The sequence below is a fragment of the Megascapheus bottae genome, chromosome 11 (assembly GCF_031878675.1).
Source record: "Megascapheus bottae isolate mThoBot1 chromosome 11, mThoBot2.hap1, whole genome shotgun sequence".
Lineage (NCBI taxonomy): Eukaryota > Metazoa > Chordata > Mammalia > Rodentia > Geomyidae > Megascapheus > Megascapheus bottae.
In genome coordinates, this window is record NC_143519.1 from 9992481 (window position 1) to 10017225 (window position 24745).

General features: G+C 41.1%; 1 protein-coding gene across 1 annotated transcript in view; it reads right to left on the reverse strand.

Annotated features, from left to right (window-relative positions):
- Ipo5 (importin 5) overlaps positions 1–24745 on the reverse strand; it is a 41399-nt gene that overhangs the window by 11263 nt on the left and 5391 nt on the right. Inside the window, exons 2-15 of the mRNA XM_090341947.1 lie at positions 22430–22510; positions 20535–20727; positions 13621–13723; positions 11927–12023; positions 11668–11772; positions 9564–9686; positions 9355–9475; positions 5844–5931; positions 4557–4663; positions 2938–3062; positions 2743–2832; positions 2483–2656; positions 1527–1745; positions 256–339 (exon numbers count right to left, since the gene is read on the reverse strand). Coding sequence (XP_090198073.1) covers positions 256–339; positions 1527–1745; positions 2483–2656; positions 2743–2832; positions 2938–3062; positions 4557–4663; positions 5844–5931; positions 9355–9475; positions 9564–9686; positions 11668–11772; positions 11927–12023; positions 13621–13723; positions 20535–20727; positions 22430–22510 — 1710 coding nt within the window. The remainder of the gene's footprint in view (positions 1–255; positions 340–1526; positions 1746–2482; positions 2657–2742; positions 2833–2937; positions 3063–4556; positions 4664–5843; positions 5932–9354; positions 9476–9563; positions 9687–11667; positions 11773–11926; positions 12024–13620; positions 13724–20534; positions 20728–22429; positions 22511–24745) is intronic.

Below are 24745 nucleotides of genomic sequence, written 5' to 3' on the forward strand. Positions count from 1 at the left end.
TGCATGAAGCCCTGGATTTGATTCCTCAGTACCACACATACAGAAAAACCCAGGAAGCAGAGCTGTGTCTCAAGTGTTAAGAGTATTAGCCTTGAGCAAAAGCTCATGGGCAGTGCCTAGGCTCTGAGTTTAAGACTTAGGATTGGTAAAAAGAAAAAAAGCTAATGGTCACTTCTGATTTTACGTGTACATTTATAACCTATGCTATCCACAAGCCATACACAGCCCATGGCTAATATGGCTTAGTCTGCTTACCTGAGGGTCATCATCTTCCATATCATTGAAGTCTGTCTGGGTTTTCAGCAACAGCTGCATCACATCTGACGCATCCTGCATGAACTAGACAACATGTGGACAGAGCAGTGTGTCACCAGTTCACAGTACAGAGGCACCTCCTCACAAATCATTTTGTTTCTTGTGTTAACAAAGAGACAACAAAATCTACATTTCTGTCAGGCGTTAGTGGATCACACCTGTAATTCTAGTTAGGATCATGGTTTGAAGCTCGCCTGCATAGGAAAGTTGGTGGAATCCTTTTCTCCTACGAGCCACCAGAAAGCCAGCAGTGGCAATGTCTCCAAGTGATAGAGCACTAGCTCTGGAGAAGCACCCAGGTCCTGAGTTCAAGCACCAGGACCAGGAAAGTAAAAACAACACACACAAAAACTCCCAAAACCCAATAAAAAACCCTATGGGTTTTCCACAGGTCAAACCCCATAATTAAAACTATTACAGGAAGAAATTCTCATTCTTGAATCTGACTAATAATCATTCTAGGAAAGTGTTTTCCATTGAAAATTGAAGAATAAATATTTCTGACATCAAGTTTTGAGCTACAGCATATGTCTCAAGCAGTAAACAAGTCAAATCTATCCAAAAAAGTTTAAATTGTCCTATAGAATTAACTGTTTGAAGCTTTAATGACGAGGTTCAACTGACTGTGTAGTTCTGGTGATCTCCATTTGTAATAAAAGTGAAAAGCCAGATGCAGGGACACATCCATGTGTACAAAGATAGGCTCTGAGCATCTCACAGAACACAATCTGGATATCGCTTCAGAGACTACATGGAGAAATTCCATGACAGTGTTGAAAGCCAGCTGTGAAAGTTCAATGAGAACTCCTTTTGGACTAGCTTGAACAACTCTGAGGTGGTGGCTGAGAATACACACACCTGACAATGGTCCTTGGTAACGATTTCCTGAAGTTACATGTACTCATTTTCCTCCCAGGACACTTGATGCTGTATGGATTTACCAGGAAATCAAGCACAAACACCACGTGTCACTTGGGGACACAAATTGGATGGTAGAGGGTAAAGGAAATGTTACGCACATAACAGCCACTGGCACCTATAACTGAAGGTTTGTTTTTTTTCCCCATCTGTTTTTTTTAACTTATATGTAAACCAGGAGTTACTGGAGAAGGACCCCACTTACCAGAAAGTGAGCATCTCCATTGTCTGTATCAATGTCCCATGGGCAACATGACAAATTTAACACAGTACTATGAATCACTATCACTTACTTTTTCCTTCCCAACAGCCAGACCAATAAGGCTAATGCATTCGATAGTTTTTCCTCTCAGAAGTCTGAGCTCCTTCTGAACTGCATTCTCAACAATGTGCTTCAGTGATGGCATAAATAAATCATAGTAAGGGACAAATTTCTCTTCTGCAGTATCTGCAACTGACGCAATGGATGTCACAACTTGTTCCAAAACTAACTTGGTGCCTTTCTGTATCAGCTATGAGAAGAAAGTTATACAAAACAAATGGAATTAAAAAGTGGACAAAATATTTAATTTACCATTCCCCCCCAGTTCTTGTAATTCTGAAGTAGCAAACTGGGAGCTTTCTAAAACCTAAAAATGCAGAAACTATAGGAAATTGCCACATACACAAAAATCTATGCTGATCCATTTATGTGGCACCATTAGTTGGGTCTTTTTTTGGTCTTCCAAGTACTGCTGTTTCTGGAGTACAAATCTTGGTCCCCTTATCTTTTTTAAGGCGTCGTGTGAATAATGTTTTTCCCCCTTTGTAGTGGCATTTGAACTCTACAAAAGGACTTGAGAATCACCTCTTGCTTTAACAGCTCCCTAACAAAGGCTATAAATGCTGCTCTTAGTCTGTTTTTCACATTCATCTCCTGTGGACATAACCATTTCCCTCAGCACCTGGGCATGGCACAAATGACAGCACATCTGCCTAGCAAGACAAGGACCTGGTTCAAATCTCAGTACTTAAAAACATGGGACAGTTTCAGGTATGGATCATCCCTTATTTTAAGACAACTTATATAATAACTTACTAAACTGTGGTGCCATGTTGTTCGGAATTCTATTAGCCTATGCTCAGATACAAGTGTGAATAACTGTAGGAAATAACCTGCCTGCCTCAAACTTCCTGTCCTGATGCTCTTGCTGAAAGTCTTCTCCATCTAATAAACCTCGCCTTAAAGATTAAGGATCTCAAAACTTACCTCCTGAAGTTTAAGTACCATTATGGAGTGCAAGTGTTTCACCAAGTTGTCTAGGTAGGGAATAAGCAGCGATTTGGGGCAGTCCTCGGTGAAGTTAATGAGGGCGGCGGCCGCATGCGCCTGCACCCGCTGGTTGCCTTGGTCTTCCATGGTCTGCAGCAGGGCTGCAATCACCTGGGAGTGGAAGCACATGGTGTGCGGTTGGAATGCGTGCCCCATGCTTCTGACACTGCCTGGTGGATGTAAGAACATCCACTTACCTTCTCATGGAATTTCTTTTGGAAACCAGGAGCAAAATCAGTAGCCATCTGTCCCACAGCATTGCAGGCTGCATACCGCACTCTTGGATGCTGCAATGAAAACATACCTTTGCATCAATAAGGAAACAGGTTCCTGTCTGTGTGTAACAATGGTAGTAATAATAATTATGAATCAAAAGGTTTACTGGTACTTACAGGATCCTGAAGGAAAAGCAAAACAAAATTTACTATCTCATTTAGAATTCCTTCCATTTGCTGGTGGCATCCTTCCCCAATGGCAGATAAGGCCATCAGTCCTGCATGCCGGTACTTCCAGTCGGCTATGGAAAAAAACTTATGTTTACAAGACTAGCAGTTTTGACACATGTCAAAACGTCAAAAATTGGAGAACAAAACTTCCTACATACTTATCAATTAGAAAATGAACAACTTGGCAATAATGAGGAGTGACCAGGTCCTGAGGCCTGTACTTGCTGCACAACTGTCACCACCTGACCCGCACCCATAGTATCTTACCCTCTCTTTTACAAAAATAAAAGAGCAAAGGGTATCAATGTATGTGAATTAATGCACCTTCTATCTGGCAAATATCATGTAACCCTTTTACTAATTACAATAAAAAAAAATAAAATAAAAGAGCATTGGGGCCGGGAGTTTGGCCTAGTGGTAGAGTGCTTGCCTAGCATGCACGAAGACCCGGGTTCGATTCCTCGGTACCACATACATAGAAAAAAGCCGGAAGTGGTGCTGAGGCTCAAGTGGTAGAGTGCTAGCCTTGAGAAAGTCCAAGGACAGTGCTCAGGTCCTGAGCCCAAGCCCAGGACAGCAAAAAAAAAAAAAAAAAAAAAAAAAAAAGGGGGGGGGGGGCCAGGAGTTTGGCGTAGTGGTTAAAGTGCTTGCCTAGCATGCATGAAGACCCGGGTTCGATTCCTTGGTACCACATACATAGAAAAAAGCCGGAAGTGGTGCTGAGGCTCAAGTGGTACAGCTCTAACCTTGAGTTGGACTTTCTCAGGCCCTGAGCTCAAGCCCAGGACTGGCAAAAAAAAAAAAAAAAAAAAAAAAGAGCATTTCATGCATTTAAATGCCTTAGAAACTGACATTGAACTGAAACCCTTTTATAAACCTCTTAAAGATAATAAAGTCCTATTCAAGTCCTATTCAAATACAAATCTAAAGATTTCTGCTCAGAGAGTAGATATGCACTTTTTTTTTTTTGGGGGGGGGGGGGGCAGTTCTGGGGCTTAAAACTCAGGGCCTGAACACTGTCCCTGGGCTTTTTTCCTCAAGGCTAGTTCTTGACTACTTGAGCACAGCACCACTTCCTACTTTTCTATGTGTGTGGTACTGAGGAATCAAACCCAGGTCTTTGTGCATGCGAGGCAATCACTAGGCCAAATTCCCAGCCCAATCTGCATGTTTTTTCTTTTTTTGCCAGTCTTGGGCTTGAGCTCAGGGCCTGAGCACTGTCCTTGAACTTTCTCAAGGCTAGAGCTCTACCACTTGAGCCTCAGCACCACTTCCGGCTTTTTTCTATGTATGTGGTGCCGAGGAATCGAACCTGGGTTTTCGTGCATGCTAGGCAGGCACTCTACCACTAGGCCAAACTCCTAGCCCCTGCATGTTTTCTTTAGAATAAATTTTCCCTATATAATGACACCAATTCTATGAAGGGAAAAATTAAGTAATGGTTCCCAAAATGACATAGAATTTTGGTCAAATGTGTCAGGTTAAATACTATAAATAGGCGAAGTTTTAATTTTTCAACAGGGAGAGCCACATTCTGCGCTCTGGGAGAGTGAAGCACAGCTTACGATTCTGAAGCATCTGCATGATGTGTTCCTTGATCATGGGCAGCACGAGCTTCCCGCCAAGGCCACAGGCCATCCGGTCTAATGCACTCTCTCCCGCAACCGCATTGCTAAGCACAAACAAAGCCAAGCCATTAACACACTAAGAATCCACTAAAACCACCACACAGTACCACTGTATTTCTAAGCACACATTAAAAGAGAAATACCCCAATTATGTATTTGTACAATACTGAAGATGTGGGTTAAAAAAACCAAAACAAAAAAAAGTCAAGCACCAATGACTCACACCTGTAATCCTAACTACTCAGGAGGCTAAGGTCCGAGGATTGTGGTTCAAAGCTAGCCAGGGCAGGAAAAGTTCATCACAGAAAAAGCAAGAAGTGGTGCTGTGGCTTAAGTGGTAGAGCGCTAGCCTTAAGCAAAAGGGAGCTCAAAGACAGTACCCAAATTCAAAGTTCAAACCCCAGGACTGGACGAAAGAAGGAAAGAGAGGGGGGGAGGGAGTGGAAAAAAAGGAAGAAAGGCAGGCAAAAAGAAACAGAGAAAAAGGGGAGAGGTTACAGTGGTCACATCTGTAATTCTAGCTACTAAGGAAGCCTGGACAAGAAGAGAATTTGTGAGACTATCTTCAACTAACCACTGAAAAGCTGGACGTGGAGCTGAGGTGTTAGAACTAGCCTCAAGCAAAAAAGCTCAGGGATATAGTATCCAGAACTAGTTCAAAGCCCCAGGACTGGGATCACAGAAATATTCCACCATACATAGTGGAAGTTTTTTTTTTTTTTGGGGGGGGGGTGCTGGCCCTGGGGTTCAAACTCAAGGCTTGGGTGATGTCTACGACATTTTGTTTTGTTCAAGGCAAACACTCTACCACTTGAGCCACACCTCCATTTGACTTTTTGCTTGTTAAACGGAGATAAGAATCTCATGGACCTACAGACTTTCATGCCCGGGCTGGCTTGGAACCTTGGTGCCCTTTTAGAATACACGTATTATTCTTTTTCTGGCCATTATCTTTTCCCATTACAAAATAGTTTTTGGTACAATTACTATTTAAAATCGTATATATTTATAAAATATATTTTATAAACTTTTACTAATCACATTCACTAATCAACAGTCCAAATTATACATGAAGCAATAGTAGTGATGTGATACAGAAATGAAAACAACAGAAGGCAAAGTGTCTCCTCTTCCAACTTGACAAGTTTAACTTCCAGTTCTATAGATAACATAGTGGCAGGCCCAACCATATCTAGTCAGCTCTACTCAGTCAGGGTAGATTACCTGTCAAAATCATCATCTTCTAGTTCATCAGCATTTGCCCAGTCCTCATCTTCTTCCAGGTCAACCATCATAGCCAACATCTGAGGAACTAAAGCAAACCATTAGTTCACACCAAAAAACTGTGGCTTTGTTTTGTCAGTATCACCAGTTAAAAATAAGAACAAGCCAGGTGCTTGTTCCCAATCCCTCGATTTTTTTAATTGTAATATATAAATTAGCTACAATTATGCTCGCCAGATAGTAGGTACATTACTATTACTTCTCACACATTGATATCCCTTTTTATGTTTTTGCCTTGTCAATTTTTTCAATACACATGATTTGCCAATAATCCACTATTCCATTACACACACTGTACACTGGCTGATAAACTTTTTTTTTTTTTTGCTAGTCCTGAGCTTGAGCTCCAGGCCTGAGCCCTGTCCTTGGACTTTCTCAAGGCTAGAGTTCTATCACTTGAGCCTCAGCACTGCCTGTGGCTTTTTTTTTTTTGGCCAGTCCTGGGCTTGAGCTCAGGGTCTGAGCACTGTCCTTGGACTTTCTCAAGGCTAGAGTTCTACCACTTGAGCCTCAGCACCAATTCCAGCTTTTTCCTATGTATGTGGTACCGAGAAATTGGACCCGGATCTTCGTGCATGCTAGGCAAGCACTCAACCACTAGGCCAAACTCCCAACCCCTGATAAAAATTTTAAGTTTCGGCCGGGAGTTTGGCCTAGTGGTTAAAGTGCTTGCCTAGCATGCATGAAGACCCAGGTTCGATTCCTCAGTACCACATATATAGAAAAAAGCCGGAAGTGGTGCTGAGGCTCAAGTGGTAGAGCTCTAGCCTTGAGAAAGTCCAAGGACAGTGCTCAGACCCTGAGCTCAAGCCCAGGACTGGCAAAAAAAAAAAAAAATTTAAGTTTGATTCCCCCCCCCCCCCTTATGCAGTTTGATCAAATTATTATACATCTTCTGTATAAGTCTGGGCAGGCAATTCTTAAAAACATCTTCGCTTTTGCTAAAAATCACCAAATAAGGGGCCAGGAGTTTGGCCTAGTAGTAGAGTGCTTGTTTGCCTACATTGCACAAAGATTGGGTTGATTCCTGAGTACCACATAGACCGAAAAATCTGGAAGTGGTACTGTGGCTTAAGTGGTACAGCTCTAGCCTTGCGAAAAGCACCAGGACAGTGCTCAGGCCCCGAGTTCAACCCCCAAGACTGACCAAAAACAAAAATAACTCACCAGTGCTGCAGTGGACTATTGGAGGTCCTTGGAAGCTGAGTAGTGTTCTCTCTACACTTTTCACCAACCTGAGACTGTCAAATGTTCTCATGCTACAATCACACCTGTCCTTATGTAAGATCCCAGTGTTTATTAGCCCTGTTTACTTTCTAGACACCACAGCTTCAATGAGTACTGGTACTGCAGCTATCTCTTTCCAGTTTGTGACTTCATTTCAAATTACGTATTTGGTTGGCCAAAAGATTTGGATTTAGTATTTGCAAATAAACTCATTTGTATCTATTATGACAAGTTTAAATTTGTCTCTGCTATTACTCCTCATGTATAAAATATATCCTTAATATTTATACCTTTAAATAACTTCAAATATATCTGAAATTGGATAGGGAACGGGGGAAAACAAGATGAGGGGTGGGGGAGGGGGAAAAGGAAATGGGGACCATGACATGTGAAAGGGTATCAATGTGTGGGAATTAAGGCACCATTTATCTGGCAAATATCATGTAACCCTTCTACTAATTACAATAAAAAATATATTAAAAAAATAACTTCAAATAACAATTATTTTCCTGGGTATAGAGCTTGGCCTCAGAGCACTTGCTTGCTCCCGACTGGTGATCTATCATGCCTCTGCTTGCCCTTTGCTGGTTAATTGACATAGACTCTCTTTTCAGCCTGGGCTGGCGTGGATCCTCTGATCTCTGCTCTCCGAGCAGATTGGATTACAAGTGTGAACTACTAGCTCCTGACTTCCAAATCATTATTATTTTTGTAGACAGCAGGGCTTACACCCAGAGCCTGGGTGTGGATCCTGAGCTCTTTTGTTCAAGGCTAGCACTCCATGATTTTGAGCCACAGTGCCACTTCTGGTTTTCTAGTGGCTAATTACAGACATGGGCCACCAGCGCCTGGCTCCAACTTATTAACAGCTAAGATAACTGAGGTTGTTTGTCTCTGCCTCCCCTGATAGCCCTACTTTAAAACCAAATAGCTTATTCAAACAAGCTCTGATGACTTATCTTCTAGGCGGCCTCTTTAGGTCTTCCTCACTCTTCCTATTCTGTTTACTCCACTGTCTACATCAACAATCAATTTCAACTCTTCAGAGCTGAGAGAGCAAGTGTTTACAGCCAGAATCTCCCCAGCTGCGCCAGTACTTGTACTCTTTCATAAGAAGTTTAGAATCAATTTTATTATGACCAACGGAAGTAGAATCTGACTAAAAGCAAACTGAATTTAATCTGTGGTGTGTTGTGTATCCATGTGTTCTAGGATTTGAACTTGGGGCCTTAAATACTTGCTAGGAACTCTACTTAGCTGAGACAGCCCCAGCCTATGAAAGTAGATCTATAGTTTGATGTGAAAAGAATTGATGTTTACATTTATTATCAGAGACACTTTTTTTTTGGCTAGTCCTGGGTCTTGAACTCAGGGCCTGAGCACTATCGTTGGGATTCCTCAAGACTAGAGCTCTACCATTTGAGCCACAGCACCACTTCCGGCTTTTCTATGTATGTGGTACCAAGGAATTGAACCAGGGGTTTTCGTGCACACTAGGCAAGCACTCTACCACCAGGCCAAACTCCTGGCCCACTTTTCTTTTTGGCAGCCTTATATCTAACAACTTTGCTATATTCTTAGACCAGTTCTAACAAATATATATATCTATCTCCCTCCTTTGGGAGGCATATAACCTACAAATGAACAATATTTTTGTTTCTAATTCTTACATTCTATCTATCATTATAACAAAGAGTGACAGTGTCTTCAGTGTGAAGGTTCTATCCACTACTTTAGTGTAAGATAACTAAAAGGTAGATGACACTATAAAATAACCATAGTAAGGTAATGTTATTTATTCTCTAGTGAATAACAATCAGATATCATAAACCCACTGAGAAATGGCTAGGACAGAAAACCACAAGGCTAGTCCTAAGTTCTTATCCTAGCAAAATGAAAGTGTACAGCAGTTATTTCTAGAGTGTAGTCATCATGAAGTTTTAGCCTGAGATTATGAAGGAAAGCACCATAAAACAGCCACTTGCTAGTGTCATGTATGTGCTCTGAGCCTATCTTTATGGGTATGTTTTCAGCTTTGCTCCTTACTACATGTTATAGCCTGCATTATTTTCTAATCAACTGCTTAATATTTATGTATATGTGCATTTCCCAACTCTCAAGGACATTCATATTGTCAGTAAGTCTGAGAGATCACACTAATTCTCAGCAAGTACATCCAGTAATGTTGCCACATTACACATAAGCATTGAAGAGCTTGACTTACTAGTCTGTGCAACGATATTAGTATGCTTTCTTAACATGGCAGCTGCAGTCTCTGAGAGGGTCACAATCACTTCAAGGGCAAGCTGGCGCTGCATATTATTGAGGCTGGTATCTCCACACAACTACAAAGAACACAGTGGTATACATTTAATACTAAAGAGATTACCACTTGCACTTAAGGAAGAGATGTATGCTCAAGTACCAACTTACCTTCAGACTTAGCTGCAGAGTTGCTTCCAAGTGAGGACGCAGATACTTCGGGACAGTATCTGCAATCTCAACTAGGGATTTTAGGACTGAATCATCATTCTGGTAGCACGAGTCATTAACAGCCTAGAAAAGGTAAAAAAAGGAAAACTCAACAACCAAAGCATTCCTAAGAAGTAGTCAAAAGAGGATACTTTTCTTTCCTTCTTTCTGCCAGTCCTAGGGCTTGAACTTATGGACTGAGAACTGGTCCTTGGGCTTTCTCAAGGTGAGAGTTCTGCCACTTGAGCCACAGCACCACTTCTAGACTTTTCTATGTATGTGGTACCGAGGAATTGAACCCGGGTCTTCGTGAATGCTAGGCAAGCAAACACTCTACCACTAGGCCAAACTCCTGGCCCAAGAGAGAATACTTTTCAATTGTAATACCAAAAACCACATGCATGCCTTAATGTTCACGTGACACATAACTACTGTATGATCCCATTACTGGGCACATAGCCAAAGGAATTAAAATCATGCAAAAGACATATATGCACATACATGTTTATTTTAGCACTGTCAGTAACACTCATGATGACATGAAGAAAATATGATACACATACACAGAATGGAATATTATTCAGCTTTAAAATAAATGGGATGTTAATTACAGCAACATGGATTAGGAAACCATCATGGGAACTATACTGGAGCTTTGGGGGCCCAGAACTAACAAGTTGCGTGCCAATGGCTCACACCTATACTCCTAGCAACACAGAAGGTTGAGATCTGACGATTGTGGTTCAAAGCCAGCCAGAGTACTAAAATCTGTGAGACTATCATCTTCAATTAACCTCCAGAAAACTGGAAATGGCCCTGTGGCTCAAAGAGGTAGTAGAGGGCCAGCCTTGAGCTAAAGAGCTTAAGGACAGTACACAAGCCCTGAGCTCAAGCCTCACAACAAACAGGGAAGATTTGGACAAGACATTTAATGCTCTACAGTACTGCTAGTGTAACCATGGCTAATATCAATGATAGAAGTCAAACAGGTGTTACTTAGAAAAACTAGTAGAGGCCAGGCACTAGTCTCACACCTGTAATCCTAGCTACTCAAGAGACTAAGAGCTAAGGAGGATGGTTCAGAGGGGGCCAGGAGTTTGGCCTAGTGGTAGAGTGCTTGCCTAGCATACACAAAGACCCAGGTTCGATTCCTTGGTACCACATACATAGAAAAAGACAGAAGTGATGCTGTGGCTAAAATGGTGGAGCTTTAGCCTTGAGAAAGCTCACGGACAGTGTTCAGGCCCCGAGTCCAAGGCCCAGGACTGGCAAAATAAAACAACAAAAGCCAGCTTGGGTATAAAAGCCCAAGAGACTTTTATTTCCAATTAACCACCAGAAAACCAGAAGTAGTGCTGTAGCTCAAGTGGTAGAGTGCTACTCGAGAAAACCCAAGGATAGTGACCAGGCCCTGAGTTCAAGCCTCAGGACAGAGAGAGAGAGAGAGAGACACACACACACACACTGTCCCTTGGTTATCTCATATTGTTACACTATCTCACTTTGTTATCTGATATATCGGATATAATTGTATTCGGTTATCTGAAATTGGATAGGGAACTGGGGAAAACAAGATGAGGGGTGGGGGAGGGGGGAAGGGAAATGACCGTGACATGTGAAAGGGTATCAATGTGTGGGAATTAAGGCAAATATCATGTAACCCTTCTATTAATTACAATAAAAAATATATTAAAAAAAAGTCAAGAGCGGGGCCGGGAGTTTGGCCTAGTGGTTAAAGTGCTTGCCTAGCATGCACGAAGACCCAGGTTCGATTCCTTGGTACCACATAGACAAAAGCTGGAAATGGTGCTGAGGCTCAAGTGGTAGAGCTCTAGCCTTGAGAAAGTCCAAGGACAGGGCTCAGGCCCTGAGCTCAAGCCCAGGACTGGTAAAAAAAAAAAAAAAAAAAAAAAAAAAAAAGTCAAGAGCATAGATATATACTAATCATAAATGGACAGATCTGCTGTTTTCTGCAGGTCAGTTAATAAATACTTACCTATTTAAAAATGCATGTACTATACAGAAGAGTGACATAATTATGTGTAGTTTTATATGGTTTTCTTACCTGTAGGAATCCAGGTAACAAGTCTGCAAAATGTTTGAAGAGAGCAACATTATGTTCATTTGCAAGTATAAATGCAGCTGTAGCTCTAGCAGATAATGTCCTGATCTACAACAAAGAATAAAAGATGTCATAAATGAGACTGGCTAAATTTCCTCCCCTGTGAACTAGCATTTGTTTTAGTGCATCTTATTCCCCATTAAGTTCTTTCACAAATTAGCCGCAATCAGATGTAAACATTAGTGGAATTTAACTTATTTACCGAAGGATGTTCTTGATCTTGCATACACTGAACTAACATCCGTTTGATGACGTCTAAATAGTGCTGCTGTTGGTTTCCAAAAATTCCAGGAAAGTTCCTAGAAAATGATCCAAAAACACTGTTTAAAAGCTACATTGGGGGGAAGGGTAGGGAAATGGGGACCAAGACATGAGAAAGGGTATCAATGTATGTGAAGTAATGCACCTTCTATCTGGTGAATATAATGTAACCCTTCTATTAATTACAATAAAAAATATATGAAAAAAAAAAGGTACATTAGGGTGTGGACTTTTGCCTAGCATGCACGAAGACCCAGGCTCAATTCCTCAGTATCACGTAAATAGAAAAAAGCCAGAAGTGGTGCTGTGGCTCAAGTGGTAGGGCGCTAGCCTTGGGGAAAAGCCAAGGCAGTGCTCAGGTCCTGAGTTCAAGCCCCAGGACTGGAACAACAACAACAAGAAGCTACATTATATACTTGTAAAGCATGAGACAGAATTTCTAATGACCAGTTTGCCTAATTATCTCAAAATCGGACCATACTCTCACAGGCTCTAAAAAGTTGTCTTTTTCTGGATGAGTTGAATGGAAACAAACACATGGCCATTTAGGCTGGCTAGGGAGGCTCTGCCTGGTCTACCCTTTACCTGTATCATTCAGCTTGGCAGCAGACTTGCAGTGTAGGATGGAAAAGGGCAAGCATGAGACTGGAGGAGGCAACTGTATTAACCACGCCTCTTGTCTACCTATTCAGTCTTGGTGCCCTAGGGAAGCCCATTTCTGCTCTGCAATTGTGGTCTAGGATAACCTAGGCAAAAAGTAAGCCCTATCAGAAAAACAACTAAAGCACAATTGATGAGAGGCAAAGCTCAAGGGGTACAAAGCTCGACTAGCAAATATAAAGCATCAATTAAAAAAGAAAAAAGCTGGTGTGGTGGCTCATGCCTGTAATCCTAGCTATTTAGGAGGCTGAGATCTGAAGACCGAGGTTCAAAGTCAGTCCAGACACTAAGTCTGTGAGACTCATAGGGAAGCGGGAATCGTGGTGCAAAGGCTCAAAGGGAAGGGTGGGAGACTTGAACTGAAGAGCTCAAGGACAACACCCAGGCCCAGAGTTCAAGCCCTACAATCAACCAAAAGAAAAAATAATTTTAAAAATTGTAGTAAACAGAACACGTTTACTTAATTCTCTAACCCAGATTATTGATAATAAACAAGATTCATTTAACAAAGTAGGAAAAGATGGAATATCTGAAAAGTACAAGTAATGTTTGTAACAAGAAAAGTTATAAATCAAATGTATTAGTGATATTTGAAGCGCAGCAGAGAAACGGTTAACACAGTGGGACAAAAAGTACCACTAATTCTAAACTTAAACTGTAGGTTCATAAACATACAGAAGTCTGTTGAAAATGATAAAGTACACTCACAGAAAACCTAAAACGCACACACCCATTCTCTTCTATTTCACAAGTATAGTGAAGCTACACTGTTAGTCTCCAAATAAAGGCATGGAAACTAAGAAAACATCAAGACAAAAGGAAAAGTGCAGAATGTAAAACAAACTTCTTTTTTCAAATTTTGCTTTTAACACACATGCAAAGTATATTAGAAACTCCGAAAAGTTAAATTAGGCTAAAACAATCCATTTTGGAGATATGAATATGTTTACTTCCAAATGCTATCAGAGAATGTACCAGAATATGTGAAGGGCGGCTTCCCGGAGACCCATGTTCTGAGAGCTGACCGAGTCAAAGAGGAACTTCAAGCCTTCAGGCCACTGGTTGTTGCCGTCCTCATCTGCAAGGGAAGAAATCTAGGCATGAGGCGTGCTAGTCCAACCCCAAAACATTAGGGGTACACCTTCCAAGCTGCACAAGCCCCACTGAAAACATGCAATAGTGCAAATGTCATTTGCTCTATAGTTTTATTTTTATACCAGACTTGAGGATTGAACTCCAGGCCTGAGCACTGTCCTTGCGCTTTCTCAAGGCTAGGTCTCTACCACTTAAGCCACAGCACTATTTCCGGCCTTTTCTATGTATGTGGAACCCAGGTCTTGGGGCATGCTAGGTAAGCACTCTACCAGTAGAGTAGAGTAAGTAGGCAAGCACTCTACCACTCCTGGCCCCGCTCTACAGCTATAGAAGTTTCAATAAAATCAAGTCTTGTTTTTTTGGGTCAGTCATGGTGCTGGGCGTGGTCCCTGTGCTCTTCAGAAGCTCAAGGCTCATGTTCTACCACTTTAAGACACAGTGCCACTTCCAGTTTTCTAGTGGTTAACTGGAGATAAGAGTCTCATGGACTTGCTGGGCGCTGGGGCTCACACCCGTAATCCTAGCTAATCAGGAGGTTGAGACCTGAGGATTGTGGTTCAAAGCCAGCCCAGGCACTGAAGAGTGAGATTCTTATCTCCAATTAATCACCAGAAAAGGGAAAGTGGGGCTGTGGCTCAAGGGTTAGGTGGTAGCCTTGAGCCAAAGAGCTCAGGGACAGTGCCCAGGCCCAGAATTCATGCCCCCCACCAAGTTTCCTGGACTTAAGTGCCCAGGCTGGCTTTGAACTGCATTCCTCAGATCTCAGTCTCCCGAGTAGCCAGGATCACAGGAATGAGCCAACAGGGCCCAGCTAAAATTAAGTCTTTTTTCCCTCATTTGTCATAATCAGTAGAAACCTTGGGCTCTTCTAGCAGAGGTTTATGCTAGAACAAAGCCTAGATACATAAGGCCATATAGTATGATGCTAAATGAAAGGACCTCCAGGATATAGAAACAAAAGCCATATAATGATTATTATCCTTAATGTACTTTGTTACCTCTCATTTCTTTTTGTTGTCTCTTGGTTATCTTATATTGTTACAGTATTTCACCTTGTTATCTGATATGTGTATTTGGTTGTTTGAAATGGGATAGGGAAGGGGGGAAAACAAGATGAAGGGTGAGGGTGGGGGGAGGGAAATGGGGACCAAGAAGAGAAAGGGTATCAATGTTTGTGTAGTAATGCACCTTCTATCTGGTAAATGTAATGTAACCCTTCTATTAATTACAATAAAAAATATATGAAAAATAAAATCAAGTCTTTTAACCATAAAAACCACCAAAATCGGGCCGGGAGTTTGGCCTAGTGGTTAAAGTGCTTGCCTAGCATGCATGAAGACCCGGGTTCGATTCCTCGGTACCACATACATAGAAAAAAGCCGGAAGTGGTGCTGAGGCTCAAGTGGTAGAGCTCTAGCCTTGAGAAAGTCCAAGGACAGTGCTCAGGCCCTGAGCTCAAGCCCAGGACTGGCAAAAAAAAAAAAAACCCACCAAAATCTTATTAAAAACTTCATGTATATCTACGTTTACATAAAGATGTTAGCATGGTCATTTCTTTCTTTTTCTTTTTCTTTTTTTTTTTGGCAGTCCTGGGCTTGAGCTCAGGGCCTGAGCACTGTCCTTGAACTTTCTCAAGGCTAGAGCTCTACCACTTGAGCCTCAGCACCATTTCCGGCTTTTTTCTATGTATGTGGTACCGAGGAATCGAACCAGGGTCTTCATGCATGCTAGGCAAGCACTCTACCAACTAGGCCAAACTCCTGACCCCAAGCATGGACATTTCTAAGGAGAATTTAAACAGCGGGAAGCAGATTGTACAAATATTTGACTAAATCCTTTATATGCAGTATTATTTTGGTTTAAAAGAAGTCAATGCTGATATTTGATAGCAAAGTCTTAAAACCAAAATAATGACTATTTTCAATCCAGAGAAGATATGTATATTTCGCACGGCTTGTGGTGTGATGTGTATTGATTTTAGGCTTTTTCAAATAGGGTCTTCCTAAAGTGACCTAATGTGCCATAGAATATGCTGTATAGCCCAGACTGTCCTTGGATTTAAGTTGCCCTTGCATGTGATTGCAAAGGGCTGGGATTTGAGGTATGTGCTACCAGGCTGGGCACATTCTTTATAGTTTTGGGTTTTTTTTTTTCCCCCCTTGTGCTGGTACTTGGGCTTGAACTCTGTTTTGGGAACTGTCTTTGAGATTTTTTTGCTCAAGGCTAGTGCTCTATTGCTTGAGTCACAGGTTCTACTTTCAGACTTTTTGGAGGTTAATAGGAGATAAGAAGATAAGAACCTTATGAACTTTTCTGCCTGGGCTGACTGCAAGCTGCTCTCCTCAGATGTCAGTATCTGGAATAGCTGGGATTACAGGAGTGAGCCAACTGTGCACAGCTACTTTATATATATATGTAAAAAGTTATTTTAAGGCCGGGCGGTGGCTCACGCCTGTAATCCTAGCTACTCAGGAGGCTGAGATCTGAGGATCAAGGTTCAAAGCCAGCCCAGGCACAAAACGAACTGACACTCTTAAATCCAATTAACTTCTAGAAAATGGGAAGTGGGGCTTAGCTCAAGGGTAGAGCGGTAGCCTTGAGCTGAAGAGTTCAGGGATAGCACCCAGGCCAAGTTCAAGCCACATGACCCCCCCCAACACACAAAAAGCTATTTTAACAAGACTTTAAAAATACAGATTTTAAAATGATTCTTTAAAAAAAATGATACTTTGTAGTAAGAAAACTATTTTTCTAGTTAAGAGATTTACTGACATCCTATGTTACAAAGACCTGAAGAGTAGCCCTGAAGTTTGAGGCTAGTCTGGGCAATAGGTTGTTTCTTTTTGGAAGTAAAAAAAAAAAATCAGGTACCTATATGGGAAGCCAGCTACCTATGCAGGTAAAAGCTGAGGTCTAAAGTTCCCTGTCTGAAGCCAGTTGGACAGTAATGTCCATGAGATTCTGGCACTGTGGCTCCAAGCGATACTGTGCTACCCTTGAGCAGAAAAGCTCACAAAGAGTGCATAGGTCCTGAGTTCAAGCTCCATGACTGACAAAAGCAATAAAAATAAAACACTGTGAGGCTTGCTGGGACATTAAAACAGAAGAAAACATTTCTCACCCCTTTAATTGTGGAGTTTAAGGGTTTTGCATATGTCAGGCAAGCTATATCCCTAACGTATAACAAAATGCCCCTAATCTAAACTGCCCCTTTAACAACAACATAATTATGTTTAAAGTGGGGAATAAGATAGCTGCTTAAAAAAACACACAAAACAGAAAACTAAAAATTGACCCTAGCCTTTCACCATGCACAAGCATTAACTCAAAGTGGATCAAAGACCTCAACGTCAGACCAGAAACCGTGAAACTGCTACATGATAAGAGTAGGAGAGACACTGGAGCTCATAGGCACAGGCACAAGATTCCTGAACAGAATCCCAGGGTCATAACAGATTGGAGAGAGACTCGATAAATGAGACTACCTAAAAATAAAAAGTTTCTGCACAGATAAAAACATAGCTACTCAAGTAGAAAGATAGCCAACCAACTTAGAAAAGATATTTACCAATAACACATCTGACAAATGCTTAATATCCGGTATCTACAGGGAACTCAAGAAACTAATCCCCCCAAACCCAACAAACCATTCACTAAATGGGCAAGGGAACTAAAGAGAGACTTATCAGAAGAAGAGATTAAAATGGCAGAAAAGCATATGAGAAAATGTTCATCATCTATGGTCATAAAGGAAATGCAAATAAAAACAACCCTAAGATACCACCTTACCCCAACAAGAATGGCCAAGATTTTGAACTCAGACAATGACAGTTGTTGGCAGGGTTGTAGAGAAAAAGGAACCCTACTACACTGCTGCTGGAACTGTAAACTAGTTCAGCCAGTCTGGAAAGCAGTGTGGAGGTTTCTTAAAGAACTGAAAATAGACCTTCCCTACGATCCCGCCATACCACTTCTGGGCATCTACCCTGAACATCTTAACCCAAGATATGATAAGGACACCTGCTCAGCTATGTTTATCTCTGCACTATTCACAATACCCAGGCGATGGAAACAATCCAGATGCCCTACTGCAGATGAATGGATACAGAAAATGTGGTATATATACACAATGGAATTCTACATAGCCAACAGACAAGATAAAATAATGGCATTTGCAGGGACGTGGATGAATCTAGAGCAAATCATGTTGAGTGAGACAAGTCAAGATCAAAGGAAGAGGACTCAATATTTGCATACCCAATGCTATGGACATGGTATTGGAAATATAAACGTAACTACATAGACATAAAAACCTATGACTCTATAGACATAATGTTTTATTTCATAAATTGATATGTATCTATGATATACAAACCCTTAGCCTAATTTTGATTATGTTCTAAAAACTAAGTGCCAGTGATTGTATATATAGATTCCATTCTTGAATACTCGTTTGTTAAAGATGTCATTCGAAATATGTACAGATCAATGTTAATAAATTCTTTAATAAAAAAAAATCCTGAGTAGTCTGATAAAAAAAAAAAAATCACACAAAAAAATCCTGAGTAGTCCGTGGTGGTACATGGACTACTGTAATCCCAGCATTTGGGAGGCAAAAGGATTGGAGTCTGGGGCCAACCTAGGCTACACAGCAAGACTCTGCCTCCGAAAACCATCTATGCCAGAAGAGTCTGGAAATATTTTCATGAGATTTTAATTAAATGTAAGCCAGGTGCAATGGCCCACGCCTGTAATCCTAGCTAATCAGCAGGCTGAGATCTGAGGATCTTGGTTCAAAGCCAGCCCTGGCACAACAAAAGGACCTGAGACTCTTATCTCCAATTAACCTCTGTGGCTGTGGCTCCAGGGTAGGTCCATAGCCTTGAGCTGATGAGCTCAGGGACACCACCCAAGCCCAGAGTTCAAGCCAAAAAAAAAAAAAAAAAAAAAAAGCAGATGCTGGTCAGGAGGGATCTCTACTACACAGTTGGTGGGAGTATAAACCACTCTAGAAAGCAGTATGGTGATTCCTCAAAAGACTAAACACAGAGCTCCCCTATGACCTAATAATTCCACTCCTTGGAATTTACCCAAATGTCTAGAAACAAGGACACACTAAAGCCACTAGCACAATGATGTTCACTGCAACATTATTTACCATAGCTAAGATATGGAGTCAACCCAGATGCCCCTCAGGAGATGAATGGATCAAGATGTAGCATTTAGATATAATGGAATTCTATGCTGCAGTTAGAAAGAATGACATCACCCCATTCATAAGGAAATGGAAATACTTGGAAAAAAAATCATATTAAGGTGAAAAAAGACAGACCCAAAGGAACACAGACTCCATGATTTCCCTCATTTGTAATAATTAGTACATATCTAGGATTCTCCTAGCAGAGGATCACAATAGCTCAAAAGCTATGTACATAGGGTCATACAAGGTGAGACTAAATGAAATAAACTCAGTTATGGAAACAAGAGGTTTATCTTTGTGACTGTTGTTCTTACTGTACTATGTAAAGTTATTTTTCTCTTTTTTTTCCCCACTTCTCATGTGGTTGCTGTATCTGTTGCCTGCTACGCTGTATATACACTTATTTGTTTATTCTTGAAATAGGGAAGGGGGAAAACAAGATGACTGCGAGGAGGAGGAAGGGGGACAAAAACATGAGAAGAGTGATCCATGTGTGAGAAGTAACATACCCACTACCTAATCAACGTAACTAAGCCTTCTATACATTATCCCAACAATAAAATACAATTAAAAAAAGTGGTGCTGAGGCTCAAGTGGTAGAGTTCTAGCCTTGGGAAAATCCAAGGACAGTGCTCAGGCCCTGAGCTTAAACCCAGGACTGGCAAAAACAAAAAACAAAACAACAACAACAACAACAAAAACTTGTCATATTAAGTCTGTAAGAATTAGATATCAGAAAGAATTATTCTCTAAGGTAGATGCCAGTGGCTCGTGCCTGTAGTCTAGCTACTCAGGAAGCTGAGGCGTGGTTCAAAGTCCGAGCCAGCCCGAGCCAGCCAACGAGATTCTTATCTCCAATTAACCACCAGAAAACAGCAAGTGGCGCTGTGGCTCAAGTGATAGAGCACTAGCCTTGAGCTGATCAGGGACTGTGCCCAGACCGAGGTTATGCCCCACAATATGTGTGGGGGGATTATACTCTATTGGCTGAATTTAAAGAAGACTTCTTCATTACTGATTGACGAGATAAAAAATATCAAGTACCACACACAATCCATAATATTGTCCTATACAAGCCTCTTGTCCCAAGAAGGCTTTCAACTATCATCAGTATGAAGCATAGCAATTTAACAGCTGAGTATAGGGTTTATCAGTATATGTACATCAATAGCCAATACAGTACATGGAATCCTTTGCTGTCTATCTCAATCAGCAAGCTGAACCATCAGTTAGCCTGGCTTGCAAAACTTTACAGAAAGGGGAACTATAGCTAAAAACTTTGAAGCAAATGACAAGATTATTTTTCCATATGGATATTTTGAATAGCAACTGGTTAGGTATTATGACTGGATTCTGTAAACATCTGTAATTTCTGGCTCTAAATGAAAAGTTCATAGTCACATCCACGTTAGATGGAATAAACATTCCTGTGATATTCACGAATCATGTCCTCAAAGATTCTATTAAAAAAAACATAGGGTAATGGAAATACAAACGTAACTATATAGACATAAAAACCTACGACTCTATAGACAATGAATCTATCTAATAGCCTTTCCTTGTAACCTAATAATGAATGTATCTATACACATACCTATTAAGTTCCTGGCCAATTCTGCAGCAATATCACAAATTTTTTTCCTCATGCTAGATTGTGTTTCCATCTGAATAATCATCAGCAGTTCACTCTTGATGGCAGTCTGAACGTCTGATGGCAGAGCGGGATAGACTTCATCAAACGCAGAGGACAAAAGACGTCTCAGGAGAACGGCAGCCATTTGTCTAGCCTACAAACAGATACCATTAATACCTCCAAGTCTTACAAGAAAAAAACTTTGCCTCTGCCACTTTAACATTTGCCTTTTAAAAAAAAGAGTCCAGTGCGGTGGCTCACACCTGTAATCCTAACTATTCAGGAGGCTGAGATCTGAGGATTGGTGTTCAAAGCCAGCCTGGACACTAAAGTCTGAGAGACTCTTAGAGACTCTTATCTCCAATTAACCACTAGAAAAATGGGAAGTGGGGCCATGGCTCAAAGGTTAGGGTGGTAGCCTTGACCTGAAGAGCTCAGGGACAGTGCTAGGGCCCAGAGTTCAAACCCTCAGACCCACAAAAAGAGAAAAAAAAAAAAAAAAGCAATTAGAATATTTTGGGCTAATAACGTGGCTTAGTGGTAGAGTGCTTGCCTAGCATGCATGAAGCCCTGTGTTAATTCCTCTACCACATAAACAGAAAAAACCAGAAGTGGCAGTATGACTCAAATGGTAGAGCGTTATAGCCTCGAGCAAAAGAAGCTCAGAAAGAGTGCCCAGGCCCAGAGTTCAAGCCTCACCATATACAACAAAAGAAGACTCTGCTGCCAGGTGCAGTGGCTCATTCCTGTAATCCTACTTACACCTGTAATAGCTACTCAGGAGGCTGAGATCTGAGGATCTCCTGTGGCTCTAGACTTGAGCAGAAAAGTTCAGGGACAACGCTCAGGCCCTGGGGTAGGGCAGTAAGTAACCTTGAACTGAAGAGAGCTCAGGGATATTGCACAGGCCCAGAGTCAAAGCCCCAGGATCAATTGGAAAAAAAAAAGTCAAGCAACTCTGAATTTGGCACACTAGGCAATTTGTTAAAAACCATAACTTTCAAAAAGTCTCTCAGTTCCTAAGAATATCTTTAGCCCTGATTCATGTAGAGATGAACAGAGATGTGTAGATAAAATATATTACTTCAAAATATTTGGCAATATCGGGCCGGGAGTTTGGCCTAGTGGTAGAGTGCCTGCCTAGCATGCACAAAGACCCTGGTTTGATTCCTCAGTACCACATACATAGAAAAAGCCAGAAGTGGAGCTGGGAGTTTGACCTAATGGTAGAGTGACTGCCTAGCATGCACGAAGACCTGGGTTCAAGTCCTCAGTACCACATACCCAGAAAAAAAAAACAAACCCACAGAAGTGGTGCTGTGGCTCAAGGTAGAACACTAGCTTTGAGGAAAGCCCAAGGACAGTGCTCAGGCCCTGAGCTCAAGCCCAGGACTGGCAAAAAAAAAAAAAAAGGCAATATGAAAATACTAAATGATCATATTTTTTTCTTTGGAATAAACAGTTTCATTAATGGAGTACTTCAAAAGTTACAGTAACAGGGTTGGGAGTGTAGCCTAGTGGTACAGCGCTCGTCTAGTATGCATGAAGCCCTGGGTTTAATTCCTCAGTACCATATATTCAAGAAAAAGCCGGAAGTGGTGCTGTGGCTCAAGTGGCAGGGCGCTAACCTTGGGCAAAAAGTGTTTAAGGACAGTGCCCAGGCCGAGTTCAAGCCCCAGGACTAGCTAAAAAAAAAAAGTTACAGTAATACCTATAGTCTATATAACTTTAGAACTTTAGCAAGCAGTTCTAGAAACACCTACACAGAAAATAATTCTCATCATGCACTCTGCTCATAATGCAATACCCCAGTTCCTTTTGTAAGAATGTGAGTCTCAAATATGAAAAAAATTTACCTCCTCAGCAGCTGTTGTATTTCTGATGGCTTGCAAGAGGAATGTGATCTTTGATTGGCCTGGGATATTCTCATAGGTTTCCTACATGGAAAAGAAAACCACAAGTTAGGATATCATTAGAAAACCTCACGAATAAGCAAGTGAAAGGAATGAAGTACAGAGCAGAAAGCAGAGGAGGAGCATTGTATAGAAGCAGTCTACACCTAGGGTTCAAGTTTCCTTTTGTGATGTAAACTATACTCAGGTTAAGCACAGTGATTTCCAAGCAGCTACTTGGTTCTTTTCTATCCATGCTTGTTAAATAGATGTTGCTCAGGTTTCTGTACATGCTTCAACTTATACTCTGGTTCCTAAAATTCATGGCCTAAAAAGGCTAAAAAAAAAAAAAAAAAAACCAAACCAGGTCAAATATGACTTGGCTTATGTGCTTTGAAATAAGTGCTCACTTAATATCACCTCATAGTCTGGAAAGCTACTTAAGGCTATGTAAAACTGCTCAACTCACCACTACTTCCAACCACCAGATGCATCCCTAACATTAGGCATGTCAGTGAAAGGGGAGTATTCAAATTTTTTATGTTAACCTTATCTTTCAAGTGAGGATTACTCACAAAAATGTCTGTACTCAAAGAGAAATTTAGCCAAGAGACTTTAGTATCATTCCTTGGCGTATTAATAAAGGACTCTGTGACTTAGAACATACTTCTCTGTTAATGATGTAAAATCAGAACAAATTTGTTCACAATAAAAAGATGACCTAAATTAAAAGCAGACTGTCAGGATGGATCCAAAAGCAAGCTTTAGTAGATGCATATGCACATACAAAAATTATAACAATGGGCCTGGAGTTTGGCCTATTGGTAGAGTGCTTGCCTAACATGCATAAAGACCCAGGTTCAATTCCTCAGTACCATATACATAGGAAAAGCCAGAAGTAGTGCTGTGGCTCCAGTGGCAGCACTCTAGCCTTAATAAAGTCCAAGGACAGTGCTCTAAGGCCCTGTGTTCAGGCCCCAGGATTGGCAAAAAAAAAAAAATTAAATTAAAAAAAATGTATATATTCTAACAATTCTTTCCATTGTAGAAATCAACTTAAGTACACATATGTGGATTTTTTTTTTCCTCCAGAAAGAGCTGACCCTTAACTCTTATTCATCCACTAAAATAGGTAACAATTTCTTACAGGGCTAACCTAGGGCTTTGCCCACGCTCACTATATGGCACACCTCTACAGTCTCTGAACAAAAAAAGGGAGAAACGTGCACTCACAGATCTTCTAAGTACCTCTGGAGATATTGACATCCTGGAAATATTGACAAATAGTGTGTGTGTGGGAGGCTTAAAATGATCAAGTGAGAGATCAAAGATAATGGAAGAGAGAATTCTGCTCAGAGGCTTTGTCCTATCTCTGGCACACTTCAGTTCTAAGTTTCATCCCTGAGGGCTTCCTCAACTGCAACCTTCCTACAGCCAAGGGCTATTTGGATATATTTACAACAGCATTGCAGGCCATACAAAATTATCAATACCAGCACATGGCCTGGGTCATCTAAGAAACTGTCAAATCATTTCCTAAAGTGGCCCCACCCCTGCCAATATCAAAGTTCCATTTATATCAAAGGTCACACAGACAGGGGCACACGATTTTCAAACATCTTATTCTAGGAAAGACCAGATTTTGGGGGGAAGGATTTTTTTTTTTGGTGGGTCATAGGGCTTGAACTCTGGGCCTGGGCCCTGTCCTGAGCCTTTCAGCTCAAGGGTACCGCTCCTTACCTCCAGAGCCACAACCCTACTCCCCCTTTTCTAAAGATTAATTGGAGATAAAGAGTCTTTCGATCTTTAGCACTGCTATTCTCAGATCTCAGCCTCCACAGCAGCTAGGATTATAGGCATGAGGCATCTTGCTAGATATGTGTGGGGGAGATCTTAAGATCTGCTAATATCCTCAAGTTCCTCTCTTTTAAGAGGCATACAGGACTTGAACAATGCTTAAAAAAATACTGTGCCAAATGCATTCACAGCTAAGGAGAGGTTGGTCTGAACTTATTTAAAAAATGAGATAACTTATGTAAAGATATTGCCAAGACGATTGCAAAAAATGGCTATGTGCCTTGAATTCACTTTAAAAAAAAAATCAAAGCAACTGAAAAAAAAAAAAAAAACCCAGTAATTTTCACACACACAAACTCCAAAAACTCAGTGGGGAAGGGGTGTGTTGGCTCACACCTGCAATCCTAGCTACTCAGGAGGTTGGTATCTGAGGACAGCAGTTCAAAGTCAGCCAAGCAGGAAACTAGGAGACTCTTATCTCCA